This window comes from Excalfactoria chinensis, chromosome 16 (assembly GCF_039878825.1).
Source record: "Excalfactoria chinensis isolate bCotChi1 chromosome 16, bCotChi1.hap2, whole genome shotgun sequence".
NCBI lineage: Eukaryota > Metazoa > Chordata > Aves > Galliformes > Phasianidae > Excalfactoria > Excalfactoria chinensis.
This window is the reverse complement of record NC_092840.1, coordinates 4,391,114-4,411,088: the sequence shown is the minus strand read 5'-3', so window position 1 is coordinate 4,411,088 and position 19,975 is coordinate 4,391,114. Positions and strand designations below refer to the sequence as shown.

The following is a 19,975-nucleotide window of genomic DNA, read 5'->3' as shown; positions in this document are numbered from 1 at the left end:
GGTGGTTACACTGCCCGCAGGGATGGCTGTGTGCTGCAGTGGGTGTGAGGTGTCTACCACGTTAATGCTAGTCGAGTGACAACAGTGCTCAGAAAAGATGGAAGCAGCTGCTCAAACAGTCTGACAAACCCTTTCAGCTGCACCTGTAGTTTTGGGGAATGAGCCATCTGTCTATTCTGTATTTGAGTTTCCTGAGTAAAGCTGCCCTCTAGTTCAAAAGTGCAACCATGAACCATGAACATGCAGTGCACGTCCCTTGGGTTTGAGCTAAGCCAGGCAGATCAATTCTCTTTCCGGTCTTCCAGCTTGCAGGATATCCTAAATGTCAGCAGTGAAAAAAGCAGGTTTGCCCAAAAAAACTCATTTTCTGAGCTGACACAAGCAGAGAACAACTTGTTTTCTCTTATTTTTTACTGTCTTCTTGCATTCTACCCAGCAAACTCAGTAACTTGCCCCTGAGACTATTTGCATTGTTACCACCTGACCAGTAACTACTGCAGGTGCTGCTCTGCTGTAGCAGCAGTGCTAAGCCTAAAGAAAAGAGGCTGTTTATGCCATGCTGCCAACCACTTCCTTTCTTCTACAACCTGCAGCTTACCACATCCAGCTGGCTGGGCTTCGCTCTGAATAAAAGAGGTCCCTCCTTGCTACCTCTTTTAGCACTGTTTGTGTAACTTTAGACTCCTCCAGCTTCTCCCTTTTCTGTAGAGAGCAAGCTTTCTATTACCAACATAATAAATCCCTCAGCTTCTGTTCAAGTAGAAACAGACTGGGGACAATGAAAGCTGAGAGCCAAACGAGACAGACCTCAAATGGAGCTTGTTAGCAAAGCCTTTCTTGATAGTTATTTCCCTGCAGAACCTCAAGGTCGGGCTCTGTGCATGCGGAACCACTGTGTGAGAATACTGTGGGAGACAGTGTCAAAGGCTTTGCTGAAGTCTAGGTAGACTACATCAACAGCCTTTCTCTCATCCACCATGCAGAAGATCGATTGCAGAAGATCAGGTTGGCCAAGCAGGACCTGCCTTTCATGAACCTGAGCTGTTTGGGCCTGGTCCTTTAGTTGTGTTGCATATGCTGTGTGATCTCACTCAAGATGATCTGTTCCATAGCCTTCCCAGGTGCAGAGGTGAGGCTGACAGGCCTGTAGTTCCCTGTATGCTCCTTATGTCTCTTCTTGTAGATGGGAATCACAATGGCAAGCCTCCAGTCCTCTGGGACCTCTCCAGTTGAACAGAAATGCTGATGGATGATGGAAAGCAGCTTGGCAATCACCTGTCAGCTCTCTCAGAACCCTCTGGTGGAGCCCATCTGGTCCCATGGGCTTGTGCCAATCCAGATGGAGCAGTAGGTCCCTGTTTCCATCTGAATAGTGGGGTTTTACTCTGCTCCCTATCCCATACTCCCAAGTCAGGGAGTAGAGAACCCTGAGGATAATCTGTCTGACTTTTAATGACAGATGTAAAAGAGGCATTGAGAACCTCAGCCTTATCCTTAGTGGTTGTGTTCTCTGCCACACCCAGTAAAGGATGGGGATCCTCCTTAGCCCTCCTTTACTGTTAACATATTTGTAAAGAAGTTTTTTATTCTCTTTTACTACAGACTTGCTTTGCTGTTGTTTTTTATCATGGAGATAAAGCACCTCATCCTTGTACTTTGCTTTCTGCTGTCCCTCAGCTTCCCCCAGCTGGTTAATTTGTGTCATTTGATCTTAGCTGGTTCCAGATCCAAGGCTGAAAGCCCCAAGAGCAGCCCTCCCTATCTGCCAAACCCAACAGGTTGTGCAAGAGTTCTGCCTGCCTCAGTGCAACGTTCACCATCCGCCCCTCTTTGAGCTGAATATGGAGCGAGGTTACACATTCTGTGACAGCTTAACATGCCCTTCTGACTCATTTTCCTCAATTCTTGCCAGGAGCTATTTGGAAATAAATGAGAGCCTGTGATTTCTAGAGTAAAATCATGCTGGGATACACAAAATCAGAGGAATCTACAGAAAAACAGACACACATCCCAAGGCATTTTCAAAGTAGTTAAGAAATACTATGCAAAATCTACTGCATTTTTTGTTGACAATGCCTATGAGTACAGGGAAGAAAAGCTTTCTTTGGGGTGATGGAACTAAGTGCTAGAAACCTAGAGAAGAAGAATGCAATAAAATGCCATATTACGTGACTAGACCAAAATCTCTCTTTGTGGGGGTGAAGTGGTGCAGTCAGCAACAGCAGAAAGAGATACAAATAAGAGCTTTTCCAGGAGGCATGGGGAAAGCCCTTGGAAGCCCAGCCAGAACTAAAGGCTTCACTGCAGCATGAGTTTAAAAAGGAGCAAAGTGATCCTACACCGTTGGTCCTGCTACTCACCACTGGGATCAGTGAGTACCTGAGAGTAATTAATTTACCAGAGCAGAGCTCACTGCTCAGCACACAAACCTTTACCCAACCTTTCACATGGGTCAAACAGCATCTGTCCCCCAGGTCTCTCTCTTTGAGGTCCCAAAGGTGTGTGTGACAAGGGCTCTGTGTGTGACAGGGGTCTGTGCGTGCCACGTGAGCTCTGTGGCAGCACTGATAAGGCGTCAGAGCACTGGGCTGGGTCTGACCGAGGGTGACTTTGCTACGATCGGTTCAGCCACTGTCAGTGCCACAGACGTGCCCGTAGTCACCAGCACTGTACCCGAGTCACACAGCTGTGAAACGCTGCGGGGCTCCGCAGGGCTGGAGTTCAGCCTGACATGAATCCTACGTAAGAAATAAGGGTCACTGCTGTGCGTGGCGCCCGTGCTGCACATAACTCTGGCACCGAGCGGCCAGCTGCGGTGCCAGAACCCGGTGTGGAAGGGCAGCAATGTGACAGCCGGCCCTGCGGAGCTCCTCGCCGTCACTCCCCCTCACCGCTCCTTTCCTAAAGCGGCGCTACTCGCGGTGCCAGCAGCGTTTCCTTTCCCGGCCTCGGCGCACCCCGTGATGCCTCGGGCTGGCAGCACCACCTCCCGCTCTGCGGGGAGGCCCTCCAGGGCTCGGCGCCTCAGGGCTGCCCGCCGTGTCCCCGCCCGGGGGAGGGCACGGCCGGCACGGCTCGGCCCCCGCCTGCCCGCTCGGGGCGGCTCCGTCTGCAGAGCGTCCCCGCGGAGCCGGCAGGCAGCAGCATGGGGCTGGAGCTGTACCTGGATCTGCTCTCGCAGCCCTGCCGCTCCATCTACATCTTCGCCCGGACCAACAACATCCCGTTCGAGTTCAAGCACGTGGAGCTCTTCAAAGGTGAGGAGGACGGGCTGGGCGGGCGGTGCGGCTGCTGTTCGGAGCCCCGCGCTCAGCGCTGCTCTCTCGGCTCTTGGCAGACTCGGTGCTGGGAAAGAAGCCGGCGGCGGCGAGCGGAGCGGAGCGGCCCCGCACAGGTGAGCTCCGGGCGGTTGTCAGTGCTCACAGCCCCGTCCTCTGACTGTGGGTGCCTGCAGGGATGGGGCACCACCTCCTCTCTGGGCACCCTGTGCAGTGCCTCACTGCCCTCCGTGTGAACAACTTCCTTATATCCAACCTAAATCTCCCTTTTTTCAGTTTGAAGCCATTTCCCCTTGTGCTATCACACAGACCTTGCTAAAGGGTCTGTCCCTTATTTCTTACATCCCCTTTAGATACTGGAAGGCTGCTTTCCTTTCCTCTTAGAGCCTTCTCTCCAGGCTGCACAGCCCTGGTTCTCTCAGCCTGTCCTTGCAGGGAGGTGTTCCATCTATGATTTTTGTGTCCCCCTCTGGACACACCACATCTGGATGCAGGTGAGGTCTCAGCACAGAGCAGATGAACAGGATCACCTCCCTCAACCCACTGACCGTGCATCTTTTGATGCAGCCATCTGGAAGCTGGCAAAAGGCAGGAGTTAGTGGAGGTGGGAGATCACCTACTCACAGGGCTGTGCAGGGATGCAGAGCTCAGAGGAGACTTTCTGGGGTTGTACCCTCCCAGTACAGTGTCCCATCCTGCCTGGGAGCCACACACCACAGCTGAACCTCCTGCCAGCATGCAAGCTCTGCTTGGCTTGCACAGAGGGAAGGATGAGCTCATCAGGTGCTGTGTGGCTTTAAACATGTGCCCTACAGGCCCTCCTGAGCACAATGGTTGGGCCATGTAGCTCCCAGAGCTCTCTCATAGCCATGCTGTGGCTATTTTTGTGGATCCCCAAGGAATGTTCCTCCAGCCATTTCTAGCAAATTAGTCACAGTGACAGCGACTGCTCTGGGGATGGCGTACTTAGAAACATTCAGCTGTTCAGACTTGTCCAGCTGTATAAGAAGACTATTGAACGTTTGCATATTGAATTTTCCAAGTAAATCATTTGTTATTTTTGTTGCCTAAGGCGAAGCATAGGGCTTGGAAATCCTTGGCTGAAGAGGTTATTAGGCAGGGATGTGATTGGCAATTGAATTAGTTTTTTTCCCATTAGAATTTTGTCTACTTCTCTTGTCATTGCCAGTAGATCTTCCCTACACGAGGTATTCTTCCTGTGTGCAGCCTGTCTTTCCTCTTGACTGTATATTTTAATTTAAGTTACTCCTCAAAGCTCAACAATACACACAGAGTGTATATATATATATATATACACACACATAAATATACACATATCTATCTATATATACACATATATACCCTTTTGAGTATACTGATTACTATTGCTAATTACACCAGATGCAACTGATGTTAAACAGCTGTAAGTCAGGGGAATGTCACAGGATCCATAAAGATGAGCCACATAAAGAGTTGAGCTGTGCTTGCTGGGAAAGGCACAGTATTAAACTCTGCTAAACTACAAACACAAATACTGATCTCGTTGTTAATAAACCAGTCCCATTGGAGCAACCTGGAGATAGTGTTCCTACCAAAGCTTATATCAGTTTGCAAGTCAGTGGCCAAGTTTCTGCTCAGATCTTTTTTGTCTGTATGAAGCAAAGCAAATCAGATGCTATCTCTGTGCTGCATGTGCAGTGTCTGTAGCAAATGCTGACATACTGTCAAACCTGCTGTAGTGCAGTGTTAGGACTGGTACAGCATGAAAACAGGCTGAAATCTGATTCAGGCTGCCCTGACCCACTGCTTACTTCTCATATCACTGTTTCTCAATTGCTTGCTACCCTGGATAATAAACAAACAGCAGTTTGTAACTGCCAGCTAGCTAGGTCCAAGAACTGGCTGCTCATTATTTCTCAAAGCTACTGACTTGCAATTTTATGCTGTTTTTTTTCCAAGGGCCACCTGAGCTCTACACACCTTGCCCAAGCTGGGTGTGGTGGCCTCCAGCCATTGGAGCCCCTCTAAATGCACAGGCTCAAGCACCTTCCTGAGCAACTCCTTGGAGGACAAGAGATGTACACAACTTTCCATGAAGATTTTTTGTGTGACATAAATCACAGACAAAAGGTCCCTTTATTGTACTTTGCCAACTGGCTTGATTTTCTAGGAGTGTTTTTGAATGTTCAAGTTTCTCAGTTAATGGGCTTGTTACCTCTCGTGGTCAGGCTCTAATTCTTAAGAAACCCTTTATTCTGACCTTTTGTACACTGCTGCCTGCTTCTGCTCTGCACATGGAACCTCTCACCCAGCTAAACTTGAGGGCATTGTCACTGCAGGCAGCTAGAGACATTGTCCACAGGAGGAGTGGCTTTCAATCCCATCAGACAGCAGATGGATGTGAGCCTTGTTCTCCAGTGAAGCGACTTGTATTGGAATTTAAAAGCCCTTCTCTAAGAAGAAGCGAGTGAGGGGCTAGTCAGCTAGCAGTGAGAATAGGGCAGTAATGTTTGCTCTCTTTGGTTTATCTCACATGAAGTCAATGCTGGGAAAGTAGTCAGAGGCTTCGCTGTGTTCTGTAATTTGCAGTGTAGGAATCTTGCTTTCTCCCACAGCCTGCTGTAAATAAACTTAGTAGTCCAAAGACATTTCTTATTGCTTGGAGACTGTTTCTCACTGTCCATTATAGCAGCCACTGCCACCACCTTCTGTATGGCACCAAATGGTTCTTGGGGATGTAGAACCTTGTTAGTTAACAGCACTTCTTTTTTTTGTTTGTTTTTTTCTTTTTCCCTTTTTGGATAAGAGGGATTTTTGTATGAAAACTCCTACTGGTCATACTGGTTTGATTTGAACAGGATTTGCACCCTGGCACGTCTCCTTATAGAAAGCATTCAAGACAAACAAATTAAACAAAGCCCTTCAATCTTTGCTTTTGTACCAGTTCCTGGTGTTTTATGCAATCCTCTGGCATTTAACTGCTGGCTCACAAGTTCAGTGCCTTCAGTGAGAAACTGAAAACTTGATTAGATAGTCAGCTATGAATGCCTGCACACTCCAAATGACTGTGGAGTTCGATCTCTTTTATGGGATGGCTTCTTCCTCTTGTGTTTTCTTGACAGGGGAGATTTGCTTGGTGGCTTGTAGCTGGGATTAATGCAGAATAGAGGTGTCACAGCTTCTCTGACCCTGGTGAATGGCCATGGTGGCAGAATGAGTAACTTTGCAAGTTCACTGTTATATTGCTGATATTCATGTTTTTCCCATCCCATCAAGAACTCTGGAATTGCTCTTTGCTGCATGTCTGCTGAGGGATCAGCTCTGCTGACAGCATTTGCTTTCTTTGGAAATGATTGATTTCCTCTGCTCTTTGGAGACAAACAAGGGGAAGACACTGCTCCATGTGTCTTATAAGCCACCCAGGTTGTCTTTGATTAATTAGCCACTGCGGTGATCTCTGTGGGCACAAAGCTTTTAATTTGCTTTCCATCATGACTCCATCCATTGGAGTGTAGTGTCAGCCATGTTAACAAACTGGAGGAAAATGACTTTGTTTTGGTATTATATGTTGGAAAAAGGGGAAGGAATGGCATCTGTTTGCCCTCACTGGGTTGTTCTGCATGCAAACTCAGCCTTTCCAGACCACACTTTGTGCTTATCTTCATCTTATTCCTGCGCCCCCCCCTATTTCTGAAACCATAGGACAAGTTTTCAAGTCAAGTTAGTGTTTTCAGTACCAATACTTCCATCGTGTTTCCTAAATGCCTCATTGGGAATGATTTTTCAGGAAGTTTTGCAAGTATTGTTGGTATCAGAAGTCAAACAACTGAATTCCTGTGTAGAAATGAACTGCTCCTTGCTGTGTGACGTGCCTGAGCAGACTGCAGGCTATAGATGGCTTTTACATTGACTCTTCATTTTCAGTTTTAAAATATGACATAGGAAAAGAAACATCAGAGTGCACAGATTTTCCAGGCTGTTACAGGTGTTTACAATTCATTGGCGGATACTCTTCTAGCCTCTGACTTGCCCATTCATGTTCTTAGGGCCATCAAATAATGAAGAGGCTGGCAAAATCAGCCTCTTGAAGAAAGTACCAGCACTGAAGGATGGAGACTTCACCCTAGCAGAATGGTAAGAACTCAGAGCTCCTTGGATAGCAGTGATATGAGCAGTGTTTAGGAGGTGTCATTCCCTCCAAATGACTCAGAACTGGTAGTGAGCATTTATGAATAGGAAAAATTAGTGATCTCCTTTGACATTTCAGTTCCTTCGTTCTTGAAAAGTTAGACATCAATATGCACATTTATGATGAGGAGTTATCGTATTATTTCAGATGGACATGAGCCATATTTGGAGATAAACAACTTGAAGTCATTAGAAAGATGTTTGACAGGGACTTCTGTAGTTGTGGATGTTGGGCTGGCCATTAGGTCTGTTTATGGAGAAGCAAGCATTTTCTGCCTAAGTAAGTTGATGTCGCAAGTGCTTGCTCCTCCATGCGCCTTATTTCTCAGTCTGAAAGGGTTAACATATTGTCAACTCATATATATGTCCTGACTTAATGAAAATATTATTGTGATGATATTTTTGTATTTCAAATGTCTTGCCCTCCAAAGAGCACTGCAGAGACTAGAAAGATCTCCTCAAAGTTTCATGCTTTATAACCTTATATACCTTATGTATCTTGGTTATTTGTAATACCGTAGCCTCATCTCCATTTTCTGTTTGCATTGTCTTTCACAGTGTAAACAAATCTCCTGGCTTAACTGATCTTCACCTGAAAGCACTTACCTCAAATTAGGGTTATAAACATACCTGGGAATTGTTTAAAGCATATAAAGCACTAGGAAAACCACAGAGCTACTTTTATTTGTCTTAGTTATAAAAGCCAAATTAATACCTAGAAAGATAAAACTGTGGTCTGAGGTAAAAGCATTCTGCAGTGTTCCCTAACCTCTTTTTTTGTCTTGTTGGTGTCGGAGCAGCACTGCCATTCTGCTGTATCTGAGTCGAAAGTACAACACTCCTGACCACTGGTACCCATCAGACATCAAAAAGCGGGCCCAGGTAGATGAATACCTCTCATGGCATCACACTAATATCCGGGCTAATGCTCCTAAGACCATGTGGATCAAGGTAAGGAGGCTGCGTGTTAAGATGAGAGTAAAATAATGCTTTCTTGGGTGAATACTGAACAGAAAGAGTTTGTCACAATGAAGCAACAAATCGAGGCCATCCCTAGCTGAGAGGAGCTGTCAGATTGCTTTTTGCTCAACATCAGGATTTGGCAAAAGCAGCTTTGGCCATTTTCTGGTGTTTTTTGTTTTCTTGTGGTTTTGGTTTTTTTTTTGTTTGCTTGTTTGTTTTATTAAATTCTTACTGATACAGAAGGTCTCAAAGCCCCACGGACTTCTGTTGCCTGGATTTGTGAACAAATATATAACAGATTGGGTATTGCCTACAAGGGCTCCCCTCCCTACATAGATGTGCAGAGTATGTACGTAGATCATTTGTTTCTTTGGCAAGTGTGTGCTTTGTTGCTGGAAACTGAAAGGCTTGTGTTGTTCACACATCAGGTCTCTGTAGTCCCATCAGGGTGGAAATCCAGAAGGAGATTTGTGCTTCCAGAATGCTTACATACTCCTCTGAAATGAGCTTAGGCATAAATAGACTAGAGATACAGGGAGAACAGCAGTATTTCTTTATTCAGTGTGGTCAAATTATTGGAATCACTCTGAAGCAGCAAATCCTTTAGTATCAGGTGATTCTGCTGGACAACTGATTCCAGCCAACTCATCAGAAAGCTAATGCAGATATCCTTAAAGATGTCCAGGTGCAAGTAGAGCCTTGCAAGCATGATTGTACCAGAGGATTTTAGATTAAATAAGGGTTGCCAGTAAGAAGATAAGAACTTGGCTCCTCCTGTGTAAAGTCCACCCATGTTTATGCCTAACAAAACATATCAGGACTCATTTAGAATTTTGATTTATTAACACTTGATTTTTTGGCAAGAGAGTCCAGAAGAGCAGCACAAATATGAGTCAGATTCCTACAAACACCAGTTTCAAGTCTCTGCAGGCTTGTATTGCAGTGAAAGAAATCCATCTCGTTGCTGCTCGTTAGATAACTCAGATACAGAAAGGTCGTCAGAATAATTGAAAATCTGGAAATTGATAAAGCCACTATGTAATAGAAGGTACATTCGCTAGTCTTCTGAGAAGATAAACTGCCCTGAGATACAGAAAAGGAGATCCCATTTCATAATGGCTTTACCTGGAGATCCCATCATTCTTAATTGGAAACATTGAGGAAGAGAACTGGCCATGAATTTTTTGATGAAATAGACTCTAAATGTACTTGGCCAAAAAAAAAAGTGGCTTGGATTAGGCAATCACAACATGAATTTGTTGAATACATTAGCAGTAAGTAGAAAGTCTATCTACTACCCTTGTGGAAATCAATCTTTTTTTTCTTTTTTTTTTTTTTTTTGCTTGAAAATAAGCTATTTCTTTAGCTATCATAGATAGAGGTGGTATAGTTGTGAAATACAGGTGGCTCTGATGGTTTATACACCTCTGTGGATGGTCACAGATCTCACTGAAAGGCTACTACCCCTGCGCCAACAAATCTTCGGAGACGAAGACTGTATTCATGATTGCTCAGGCTGGAAACATTTGTAATGGTATAAGGAATGATTCTTGGGACTCCTCAGCAAGAGTGATGTAAAAATGGCACCCACTCTGCCCTCCTGGGAGCTGCTCCTCTGCAGCTATATTCCTTACCACAGCCACCACTATGACCTGCTGCTGTCACCTGAAGGGACTGAAGGTGCCCACCACTGGCAGTCACGTGTATCTAATGATGTACAACTTAATGACTACCATTAGAACTGTGAGAAGACAGCTGACCATGCTCTGCACCCATTCTCTCCTCAGGTGCTAATTCCCCTCTTCACAGGGCAACCACTGCCATCAGAGAAGCTGCAGGAGGTTATGGAGGGGCTGTCCACGTCCCTGAAGCAATTTGAAGAGAGGTTTCTGCAGGACAAGGCTTTTATCATCGGGAGTGAGATTTCCTTGGCAGATCTCGTGGCCATTGTGGAGCTGATGCAAGTGAGTGTTGGACTGTGGTAATGAAGGGAAAACATGCTGCTGGGCAGGGAGGGATGCAGCATATGGTAACACTTCGTTAGGAGTAAGGGCATATCTCAGCACAACTAAGACAATGAATAAAAGGCAGCAGTGGGTTCAGAAAATCTTTTTTCTTTTTTTAAAGAAGAAACTGGCTGCAGCAGATCTTTGTTTCTGTCCCCTAACAGAACATCTTCCTGTTTTATCCTGATTTTACTTTTGACCTCTAGAGATAATGTATAAAACTTTATGAGCTCCTCCCCTCTCTTTCTCCTACCTATACCTGTAATTACCTTTTTGATGTCTTGGCAAAGAGTGGGTTGCTCAGTGCCTCACTGTTGCTCTCTCTGGCTTCCTGCAGCCTGTTGGAGTTGGTTGTGACATCTTTGAGGACAGGCCCAGGCTGATGGAGTGGCGCAGGCGGGTGGAGGAAGCTGTGGGGAAGGAACTTTTCTTCCAAGCCCATGAGATGATCCTGAATATCAAAGAACTGAGCAACATTCAGATTGATCCACAGCTGAAAGAGCACCTGGCACCTGTGTTGATGAAGATGTTGAAATGAATTAACTTATGTTCCTGTTTTTCCTGCTTTTTTTTTTTTTTTTTTTTACTTCTATGATCTCCATCTCTACACCTAACTGGAAAAAAAACCCACTGTATTTCTTACATAGTCTTGCAAGGCGTCCTCCCCAGCTTCACTAAGCCTTCCCTTCATCTTTGGGGGTGGGAGCTGGGGAAGTTTTAAGACCTGCAACGTCAGATTTGTATGAAAGGGAGAGGCCCTATGGGTCACTTAACACATGCATATTTTAGTGTCGCTCAGAAATGTTGGAAACATCAGTAGCGTTTCCTGAATAATTTGAGCCAGCCTGCAAACTGAAAGATCAAAGACCTGTCTAGGATGAGGATCATTGTTTTCATGTGTTTGTAACATTTGTAGCTCCTTCCTAAGTGGCAAGCACTGCAAAGCGTACCTGATCCTCACCTTCCCAGCGTGCATCTTTGTGTGAGTATGGAACAAAGCTACAGGTAGTCACTAAAGTCAAAAGGCGGCTTTTTACTTTGTTTTTTTAATTCAGTTTTCTCATTGCTTGGCCACCATCTACATTCCATACTTCTGTTTGCTTTTAAGGTTCTGTGAGAAGTTTCTTCGAATTCATCTATGACTGTAAAACATTGTAATTCTTGAACCACTGCTTTCCATTATTCAAAGCTGGGTTTCTTTGGCACGTGGTCTGTCAGTATGTGTGTGGCGGGGCAGTTCTTGGGAAATCTGTGTAGTAAAGACTGAGCAACTTCAAACAGCTGAGGGTGGCCACAGCCTACAAGTAAATGCCTACTCAAATCCTCTGTTAATATCATATATGGAATACACTGAACAAATGCATTCACAGTGACTTCTTTAAAGAGAATACGACTGCAATCCAATAGTTGTTTGTTTGTTTTTTTCCTGTGGTAATAGTGCAATAGCAACCCACATTCCTCCTAGAAAATGGAGAGGAGGAATAAATCTAGACACACTCTTCAGAGATTGTTTTGGATGGAAGTTCACCAAGTCACCCTGTGCAAGCTGAAGTAATAAGGGAGATTTTGTGACATTGAGCAACATACGCATCACAATAAAAGGACAGAGAGTTGTTTTGGAGCTCCAGGGCTCTCTTTCTTGGTTGTGTTGTTTCTGATTAGTTGTAGCTCAAGTGGGAAATCATTTTGTACTGCAGCTCAGAATAATAATAATGAAGCAAAAAAAAAACCCAAAAAACAAAAAAAACATTTCTAGGTGTTTTTGTTGTTTTTTTTTCCAGTTGGAAACAGCAAAGAATGCAAACACAGTTGGAATACGTATGTCTGCATACTCCCGTTCACATTAGCTGTTGCCTTTGAACCTTACCCTGAAATCCTTGCCTAGTAAATAATTCGGGAATTATGTCTCAGTAACAGAGAGTAGCTTCTTTTCTTTGCCATACTAACATGTCTCAGCTACTCACATTACTGCTGTTAAGTGCTATACAACTTGTTTTGGTGGTTTTTTTTTTCCCTCAAGTTTTACTGTTAGATATATGGATTTAGTCCAGAGCCTGGGAAGCTCTTCACATTCCCCATCTGGAAAGAAAATCCCATTATATACTTGAGCTTTCAGTAACAGAAAACTCCATTTTTTATGTTCTCTGTAAGGGTAAGAGACCTGAATGAAGGCTCTTTTTATGAACTGAAAGCATTAGAAATAGGCACAGGTTTATTCCCACCTTCCCTTTCTTCTCTTATCCCCCAAGGGTTTTTTGCTGATGTTTTATTCAGAGATATTGTCTACACTAGAGATAAATCTTAACTGGGAAGTGGTTGACCATTTGAGAACTTTGAGGCTGGAACTGCTGAGTGGCTGATGACACACACAGATGCCTACAAATAGGACAAAAATACCAGGATGATTTTCCAAAGGCTCAGCAAAATGGAGACTGCTTGCTGCTGTGCTGTCATCTCTCAGCTCATCCTCCTGCAAGCGTTTGAGTTGCCAACTCCAGGACAGAAACAATAAAACAAATGCTTTTAGTGTAATAAAAACACTGGGATTCTGGGTTGTGCCCAGAGGCCATGGACAGTTTGCCATTTGTGGTCAACCCTCAGGACCAAAGGACAAAACTAATCATTAAAATGTTTGTGACAGACTCTCATCCTGCTGTAATTGCTGACTTTTGATACTTTTTGCTCCTTTTCTCTTTCTGACATGTTGGTCTCTTGTCATGGATTTTTAGGTGGTGGGATTTTATTTTCGCCTTGGAATTTAATGGAAGAGATTTTTAATACATTAAAAAGGAATGAGAAATAGAAAAATGGATCCCCAAGGGTACCTGATGCTGGATCAGTGGTTCTCTGCAGGAAGGCAGTGGACTTGTGGCCAGGGTTTGCAGGATGGTTGAATCCGCTCAGTGCCTTTGTTTCAGAAACAAACTGTTCTCATCGTTCACTGATGGAGAGAGCTCAGTACAGTCTCCCGGGTTTCTCAGTGGGCAAGTCCTAAAATCTTCCCTGCTATATCTCTGCCGTGCAGCAATAAGGTTTCCCCACCTCTTGCAGAAAACACAGTTGTTATAGAAAAGTAAATACTGTGCAGAAAAACATCACACAGGCAGTGCTTCTACGCCGCACAGCAAACGCCTGTCCTGTGCCAGATCTGTCTCGCTTCACAATCACTCTCCTAGCAATCTGCAGCCTGACTGCTGGCCAGCCTACATGTGCTGCTCCTCTTGCCAGTATTGTCCTCCCTGGCAACAGCAAAGGCCAAACAATTCCCCCAGCAGAGCCAGCAGCTCCATCCGTTTTCATTGTCTGTTGGTAACTGTGGAAAACGAGAAAATCATGTTCTATAGGGCCAGTCTTCACAACAGTGCTTTACCTCAAGCAAGGTGGCTCATTCATCTAGCTGGTTCCTAATGCCTTTCGCTGTAAACCAGCACAAGTAGTGCTTCCCACACAGTAGCTCAGCTTCCGAGAAACCTAATCCACGGAGGAGACCGCAGCTGCGAGCCACTGCCTGGCGGCACTCCTGCCAACTTTGGCACCCAAACGCAACTGCAGAAGCTGGGGCAGGAATCATTCATATGGGACAAAACAATAAGTCTCCCTGTTTGCCTTTTAATTTCTTGCGGTGACGGCTGTTCTAGAACATTATCTCCCTTCCCGTGGTAGACCCTTCCTGCCCCAAAAGCCCCCCATGCAGCTGATGCGCCGGGGGTGGGATAGAAAGGTCCGGTCCCCGCCCGCGGCCCGCGATGAACCCGAGGGGCCGGGCGGAGCGGGAGGAGGCGCCGGGCAGCGGGGCAGCGCGGCGGGCAGGAGGCAGCCATGCCGTTCGTGGAGCTGGAGACCAGCCTGCCGGCTGAGCGGCTGCCGCCGGGTCTGCCCTTGAAACTGTGCGAAGCCACCGCCACCATCCTGGGCAAACCGGCCGAGGTGAGCGCGGGGCCGGGGGCGGCGGGGCCGGGGGGCTGCGGGGACACCGTGAGTGACCGCGCGTGTGTCGGCAGCGGGTGAACGTGACGGTGCGCAGCGGGATGCCCATGGTGCTGGCGGGCTCGGCCGAGCCCTGCGCGCAGCTGGTCGTCTCCTCCATCGGCGTGGTGGGCTCGGCGGAGCAGAACAAGCAGCACAGCGCTCGCTTCTTCGACTTCCTGACGGCGGAGCTGGGCCTCGGCACCGAGCGGTGAGTGCGGCCCGGTTCGGCTGCCGGCAGCCGCTGGGGGGCGGTGTGGGTGCCGCGTGGCCGGAGCTAGGCCGCCGACGGGAAGCGCTACCGGGGGGTGAGTCCGGGGCGGCTCGTTTCTGCCTCCGTTCAATGAACGCCACGCTGTGAGCCAGCCAGAGCTTAGGGAGGGTTTTCTAGTTCGTTGCATACTGGGAAGGGATTATAATTAATTCTTAAATAATAATTTTCTGTCCACCACGTTTTTGCTCTTATACCCAACAAGGATCGTCATTCGCTTTTACCCGCTGGAGCCCTGGCAGATTGGCAAGAACAGGACAGTCATGACTTTCCTGTGACCCCTCAAGCGGCCGTTTGGAGCAAAGCAGTGATAAAGACAACCCTGCTTCGTCTCCCTTGTTTCCTCTTAGATCAGTTCTAATAGTTCTGCACCTTCACCTGTGTGATTCTCTTCTGCTTTTGGATGCTGTGCATATAAAGAGTGGGGCATTCAGCTGTACCGTTGGCATCAGAGTAATTCAGAGTCCTTGTCTCAAACCTTCCTTGTAGCACAAAAGCTCTGCAGGTGCCTAAGCCATTAGCGATCTGGAGATCCAGATTACATGATACTTTGTAGTGCAGAAAGATCCTCCTTTCTGTTTCGCTGTGGCAAGAGGTGGCTCGTAGGTTGAGAAGAACTGGAAGCATTCCTTCAAATGTGGCTGGTTTTTCAGCTCCATACCCTATGTAGAGGGGCTGCTGTAGTTGTCCACAAGTGACTTACGCAGAATGCTGCCTGTGTGCTATTGCGTTCAGAGCCTTAAAACTTGTTGCTGTTGCACTTCACTCTGAAGTCTTTAGGATTTTAGGACCAGTATGCTCCATCACTTTAGAACTGGAATGTACGCGGTGTTTTATTGAAACAAAAGCACAGTAAATGTTATCGCAGATTTTCACTGAAAACAAGAACATGTACTGGCTTCCCCTCCACTTTGGGACTGTCAGGTGTCAGGCACAGAAGCACAGAGGACCTAATTGCATGCCCTTAAGAGCGAGGGATCCATGAAGCGCAAGGCTGAAGAGTCTCCATTCCTTCGTAATTTTGATTAGATTTGTTTATGTCTCGAGCTCTCAAGCTAGTTGAAAATATCCCTTCTAATTATCACTTCAATTTGGTTATTCCTTATGCAGCTTAAGTGTTACGTGTTCAGCATCCGTGTTTGCAAGATGCCCCCTCAGGGGGAGCCTCACTGATTAATAAAATGTATCGAAACCTCTTTTGATGAGTGTGGGTTTATTGGCTTTTAACGTGGCTGTTTTTCTTAGCTGAGTGCCTGGAGACAGTGATGCCGTCTGCGTGGATCTCTGCCTTTTCTCACATCTCCAACTGAGTTTGAAACTAGGAAACAAACAGGAACTGAGCGTGAGAGATTCGTGTAACTGCAAAGCATTTTGTTGTAGGGAAAAAGGCAGACAGGCCTTCTGGTTTTGCAAAGGGAGATACAAAGGCTCTTGACCTACTCACATGCAGAAAGTAAGGTATCTTTAATCCTGCTCCTTTCCTAAAGGTCCCTCTGTGCCATGAAGGAGCAGCAGTCTTTATTTCCACTACAGGAACCTGTTCTGACCTGTGCCCCAGCTTTGGTTCTTCTCCTCAGCATTGGCTGATGCTGAGCTAATTTCAGATTATGTCAGTGCATTATTGTAGGGCTTGAGGATACCCTGAAGGGCTTTTCTGGTTTCCTTCAACCCACCCTAGAGCACACGGAGCATAACTGAAGCAGTAAACATTTTCTCACGCTTTTTGTTGCTTATGTTTGGTAGTTGGAGTCAAACAGACGCATACCCTTAACCTACCCTCCGAAAATAATGATATAAAGTCCCTTTTTTGCCTGAATTCTATATGCAGACAGTTCTGCTTCCATGGGATGGGGCCTGCTCTGACTGTGTCAGTGTGTTTACACACTCAAAGGTAATGATCTGAATATGAGGCCTGTGTAACCACTGCCTAGCTTTGAAGCGGGCACCAGCTCTGTGTGTATTTACACAAGGCTGAGGGCTGGTGAAACCCCGAGCAAACTGTCTATTGCAAAACCCCTTTGGGGGTCACTCTGTGGGCGCAATGCTGTGGTGCAGCAGCTCTGTGTGGATGGCAGCTCTGTTCTTAGCTCCGAGCAACCATTTTCTCCCACGAAGTTCAAGACTAGGATAATTATTCTTTATACTTCCAGGATCTGCCTGGAATACCAACAGCCCGCTTGCATTTTAGACTCATTTCCAAGCCCCTGCACTGGCTCTAGCTGTACCTTCAGGTAGCACACCTGACAACACAGCACCGCCTTCCCGCCCTCAGCCAGCTCACCTCAGCTCAGCCAAGCCCCGCCCCGCTCCTCCCCGCCATCCCATTGGTTGTCTGAGGAAAATCTGTCCAGCCAATGAGCAGCTGCCTTATTGTCGACGGGCTCCGGGGCCCTGAGGGAGGTTGCCGTGGAGACCGCCGGTGAGGCCGCGTCTCCGGGGAACCGCTTGTCGCCTGAGGGAGCTGGTTTTTCCGTGAGCCTTGTGCCGTACCCTGCAGTGTGTGCCCTGCTGTGTGTGCCCTGCTGTGCTCCGCTGTGCCGGCAGCGCGGGGCGGCCCCGCCAGGTGAGTGTTCTATCCTCAGCAGCCCCGCGGAGGGGCCGCCGTTTGGCCCTGCCCAGCCCGCTGTGAGGGCGGGATGAACCTGGCGCGGCCTCTCCCGCCCTTCTCCGAGTCCGCTGTCAGGCAGAAGCGGGTTCCCGGCCGGCCCCAAACACCTCCCGGCCACCTGACTGACAGCCAGGGGGTGTCCAGCTCCTTTGTGCGGGAACTCACCGCGTTTCGGTAACAGCGAATTTACGGTGAGAGCGATATTTAAAACAATGGCAGCAACGAGCAGCAAACCTCGAGTGTTTCTTAAAAAACAAAAGGAAAAGGAAAAAAAGTGTATGTTTGCAGTGTGTGATTCCAAGTATAGCAACAAGGAGGATAGCAACAAGGAGGGGGAAAATAAAAGGCCAGGGAAGCCCAAGCCACACCCTTTGTTTCTGGTGTTGGAGTAGAGAATCACAATAGATGTCGCAATTAACCGGCACAGCAGCTGCCGTGTCACGTTTGTATCTCCGTTTTCTCCTACTGATGGAAAAGAGAGATACGGTTTTAGAGTCAAGAGGCTTTAATGGCTGTTTTTACTTTTTGATGATGTACTGGCCTGCAATAATTACACCGAACTGATGTTGCTGTTTTATGCTGGTGTTTTGTACAATTATAGACTTAATTCCAAGGTATTACAATGTGAACTTATATCCATCTATCCATATCTGTTCCACGATTCATGCTGGAGTGAAGAACAGAACTAAAGTTTCCCTTGCCTTTCCTATGCTTGCAGTTTCTTTGGCACTGCAGCCACGGAAGTGAACTGCTGCTAACAGTCTCTCTCCTGTTGACTTCCTGTACAGCCTTGAAGGAGACCATGTGGATTCTTTCAAAGCCTTGAGCACGTTTATGGAGACAGGTGTATTTGTAAGTTGAACTTCATAAAAACACTCATTTTAAATATCTAATTGGGTTGGGGTCGTATAGCTTTGCTTATTTAGGTGTCATAATTATCTGCACTTTCTGCCAGTACCTCTGGTGTTCAATATTTTAGGAGAAAGGCATCATGATATTGCTGTGCGTATGTTGTCTCCATATGCAGAATAAACAAGGACTCCCTGTCTTGAAAGAGTTTGTTTTTTATTTATTTTAAAATAATGTTCAATGAGTGACTTAAAGAGAAAAATGCTGAATTGCTGTAGAGTTATTGGTCTAATTCATCTGGTAGTAAATATTCACTCTAATATCATTCCTCTGTGGTAGGTCAATTTGTCTCTTGGCACTAATGTTGATGTAAGACAATTTATTCATATTTGCTTAAAGTATAATTGATTTATTTTTTTTCTGAATGCTTTCCTTATGGTCAGAATAAATGTTCTAATCCTGTTTGCTTTCCAGACCTGTTTGCTTTTATCCCTTCCTCCTAACCCTGGAGAAGAACAGTGAATATTTATGAACATGGTAAGGATTTACAGTGTTTGAGATGTTTTTAGAATAGAATTGAAAATTTCTCCTCCTCCTGAGACTGAGAGTAAATTGGCACCATCAGATTGTTGGCTTTGAAGTGATAGTGGAGCAGCTATTGGTAGACTTACCGTTGTGAGAAAGCTGACCATGTTGCACGTGCCCATTCTAGAGAAGCTATTGCTTGCAAGATGCTTGATGTCCGCACTGTTGTATTGGCTGACTTGGGGGGAAAAATTGCTTTGCCATATTTTTATGAGCAATTAATGATGCCTAAATTGACTGCAGCTCTTCTAAGATTAAGTAGAAATGGGGATATGCAATGCACATTTAACAAATGAAGTTAAAAAACAAAACACACAAAAAAAACATCCAGTTTGCAAGATAAACTGAAAGGTATAAACATAAAGTTTCCTGTGACGTCTCAACTGTCATTCTAGATTCGAATCGCTGCACTGAATGCAAGCTCCACAATTGAGGATGACTATGAAGGTACCTTCAAAAGTCATAAGACACAGACAAAGGAAGCTCAAGTAAGTGAATCCAGAATTTTCTTAATAGATATGATTGACGAGAATTTTGTTCTCTTTTGTTACAGATTATAGATTGGTCACCTGTATTTTTTTGTTTTGAAGAAAGTTGTGTTACTGTCTTATCTTTTCAATCTTTAAACTACAGGAAGCAGAAGCTTTTGCTTTGTACCACAAAGCTTTGGACCTTCAGAAGCACGACCGCTTTGAAGAGTCTGCCAAAGCTTATCATGAGCTGCTCGAGATTCGTCTTCTGCGAGAGGTCAGTGCTCCTTAGGGAATAAAACTCCAGAAGCTGTTTTTATTACATTTGTATTACTTTGTGTCTTATTGGCTAATTCAGAATTTTGCTGTAATCAATTGGCAAGTTGTTTGCTGCTTTTTCTAACTTGTCTAATTCCTCATTCTCGTGTTGTGTTTATATTACTATTTCTAGGCAGTTCTTTCTGGTGATGAGAAAGAAGGGCTAAAACATCCAGGCCTGATGTTAAAATATTCCACCTATAAAAACCTAGCACAACTGGCAGCGCAACGGGATGACCTAGAGACAGCCATGGAGTTTTATTTGGAGGTACAGCACAGCTGAAATAGGATACTGGAGCCTCAATGTTTCCATCAATTTGCCAAAATACAGATGCACACTTTTCAGCAAACCTCATTTGTATGTGTGACTGAGGGTTGTGATATTTTACAGCCACCGTTCAGTCCCTAAGCCAGTCATGTCTCAGTTAAAAATTAAAGCAGTCAAGGTCTCTGTAAATAAGCGTGTCTGAAAT

The 19,975-nt window shown here is 45.8% G+C and overlaps 3 protein-coding genes across 8 annotated transcripts in view; all 3 read left to right on the top strand.

The window, feature by feature from the left end:
* Nucleotides 1–2,965: 2,965 nt before the first annotated feature.
* Nucleotides 2,966–13,076, top strand: GSTT4 (glutathione S-transferase theta 4). Of its 2 annotated transcripts, XM_072351089.1 has the most exons (6): nucleotides 2,966–3,257; nucleotides 3,338–3,394; nucleotides 7,325–7,412; nucleotides 8,267–8,417; nucleotides 10,217–10,393; nucleotides 10,773–13,076. In XM_072351089.1, exons 1-6 carry the CDS (start codon nucleotides 3,146–3,148, stop codon nucleotides 10,971–10,973), a joined length of 786 nt encoding a protein of 261 aa, XP_072207190.1. In that variant the 5' UTR covers nucleotides 2,966–3,145; the 3' UTR covers nucleotides 10,974–13,076. The 2 variants fall into 2 exon arrangements, with proteins under 2 accessions (XP_072207190.1, XP_072207189.1); XM_072351088.1 differs by lacking the exon at nucleotides 3,338–3,394 and having other exon boundaries at nucleotides 3,014–3,257; nucleotides 10,773–12,154.
* A 1,110-nt stretch (nucleotides 13,077–14,186) lies between these two features.
* On the top strand, nucleotides 14,187–15,868 carry DDT (D-dopachrome tautomerase). The gene is made up of 3 exons (XM_072351064.1): nucleotides 14,187–14,362; nucleotides 14,437–14,612; nucleotides 14,878–15,868. The coding sequence occupies exons 1-3, from the start codon at nucleotides 14,255–14,257 to the stop codon at nucleotides 14,948–14,950; spliced, it is 357 nt and encodes a 118-aa protein (XP_072207165.1). The 5' UTR covers nucleotides 14,187–14,254; the 3' UTR covers nucleotides 14,951–15,868.
* A 1,141-nt stretch (nucleotides 15,869–17,009) lies between these two features.
* Nucleotides 17,010–19,975, top strand: part of CABIN1 (calcineurin binding protein 1) — an 89,617-nt gene continuing 86,651 nt past the window's right edge. For 2 of the 5 annotated variants that reach the window (XM_072351003.1, XM_072351000.1), the window contains exons 1-6: nucleotides 17,010–17,235; nucleotides 18,069–18,132; nucleotides 18,604–18,666; nucleotides 19,110–19,202; nucleotides 19,348–19,461; nucleotides 19,636–19,770. In XM_072351003.1, coding sequence (XP_072207104.1) covers nucleotides 18,658–18,666; nucleotides 19,110–19,202; nucleotides 19,348–19,461; nucleotides 19,636–19,770 — 351 coding nt within the window. In that variant the 5' untranslated portion in view covers nucleotides 17,010–17,235; nucleotides 18,069–18,132; nucleotides 18,604–18,657. Of the gene's footprint in view, nucleotides 17,236–17,411; nucleotides 17,472–18,068; nucleotides 18,133–18,603; nucleotides 18,667–19,109; nucleotides 19,203–19,347; nucleotides 19,462–19,635; nucleotides 19,771–19,975 lie in introns of those variants that run through there. The other 3 variants (XM_072351002.1, XM_072351004.1, XM_072351001.1) reach the window with 2 other exon arrangements.

Coding starts and splice junctions, on each gene's coding strand:
- DDT (XM_072351064.1), top strand. CDS start 14,255: ATGCCGTTCGTGGAGCTGGAGACCAGCCTGCCGGCTGAGCGGCTGCCG. Junction 14,363..14,436: donor TCCTGGGCAAACCGGCCGAG/GTGAGCGCGGGG, acceptor GTGTGTCGGCAG/CGGGTGAACGTGACGGTGCG. Junction 14,613..14,877: donor CTGGGCCTCGGCACCGAGCG/GTGAGTGCGGCC, acceptor ATACCCAACAAG/GATCGTCATTCGCTTTTACC.
- GSTT4 (XM_072351089.1), top strand. CDS start 3,146: ATGGGGCTGGAGCTGTACCTGGATCTGCTCTCGCAGCCCTGCCGCTCC. Junction 3,258..3,337: donor GCACGTGGAGCTCTTCAAAG/GTGAGGAGGACG, acceptor GGCTCTTGGCAG/ACTCGGTGCTGGGAAAGAAG. Junction 10,394..10,772: donor CCATTGTGGAGCTGATGCAA/GTGAGTGTTGGA, acceptor GGCTTCCTGCAG/CCTGTTGGAGTTGGTTGTGA.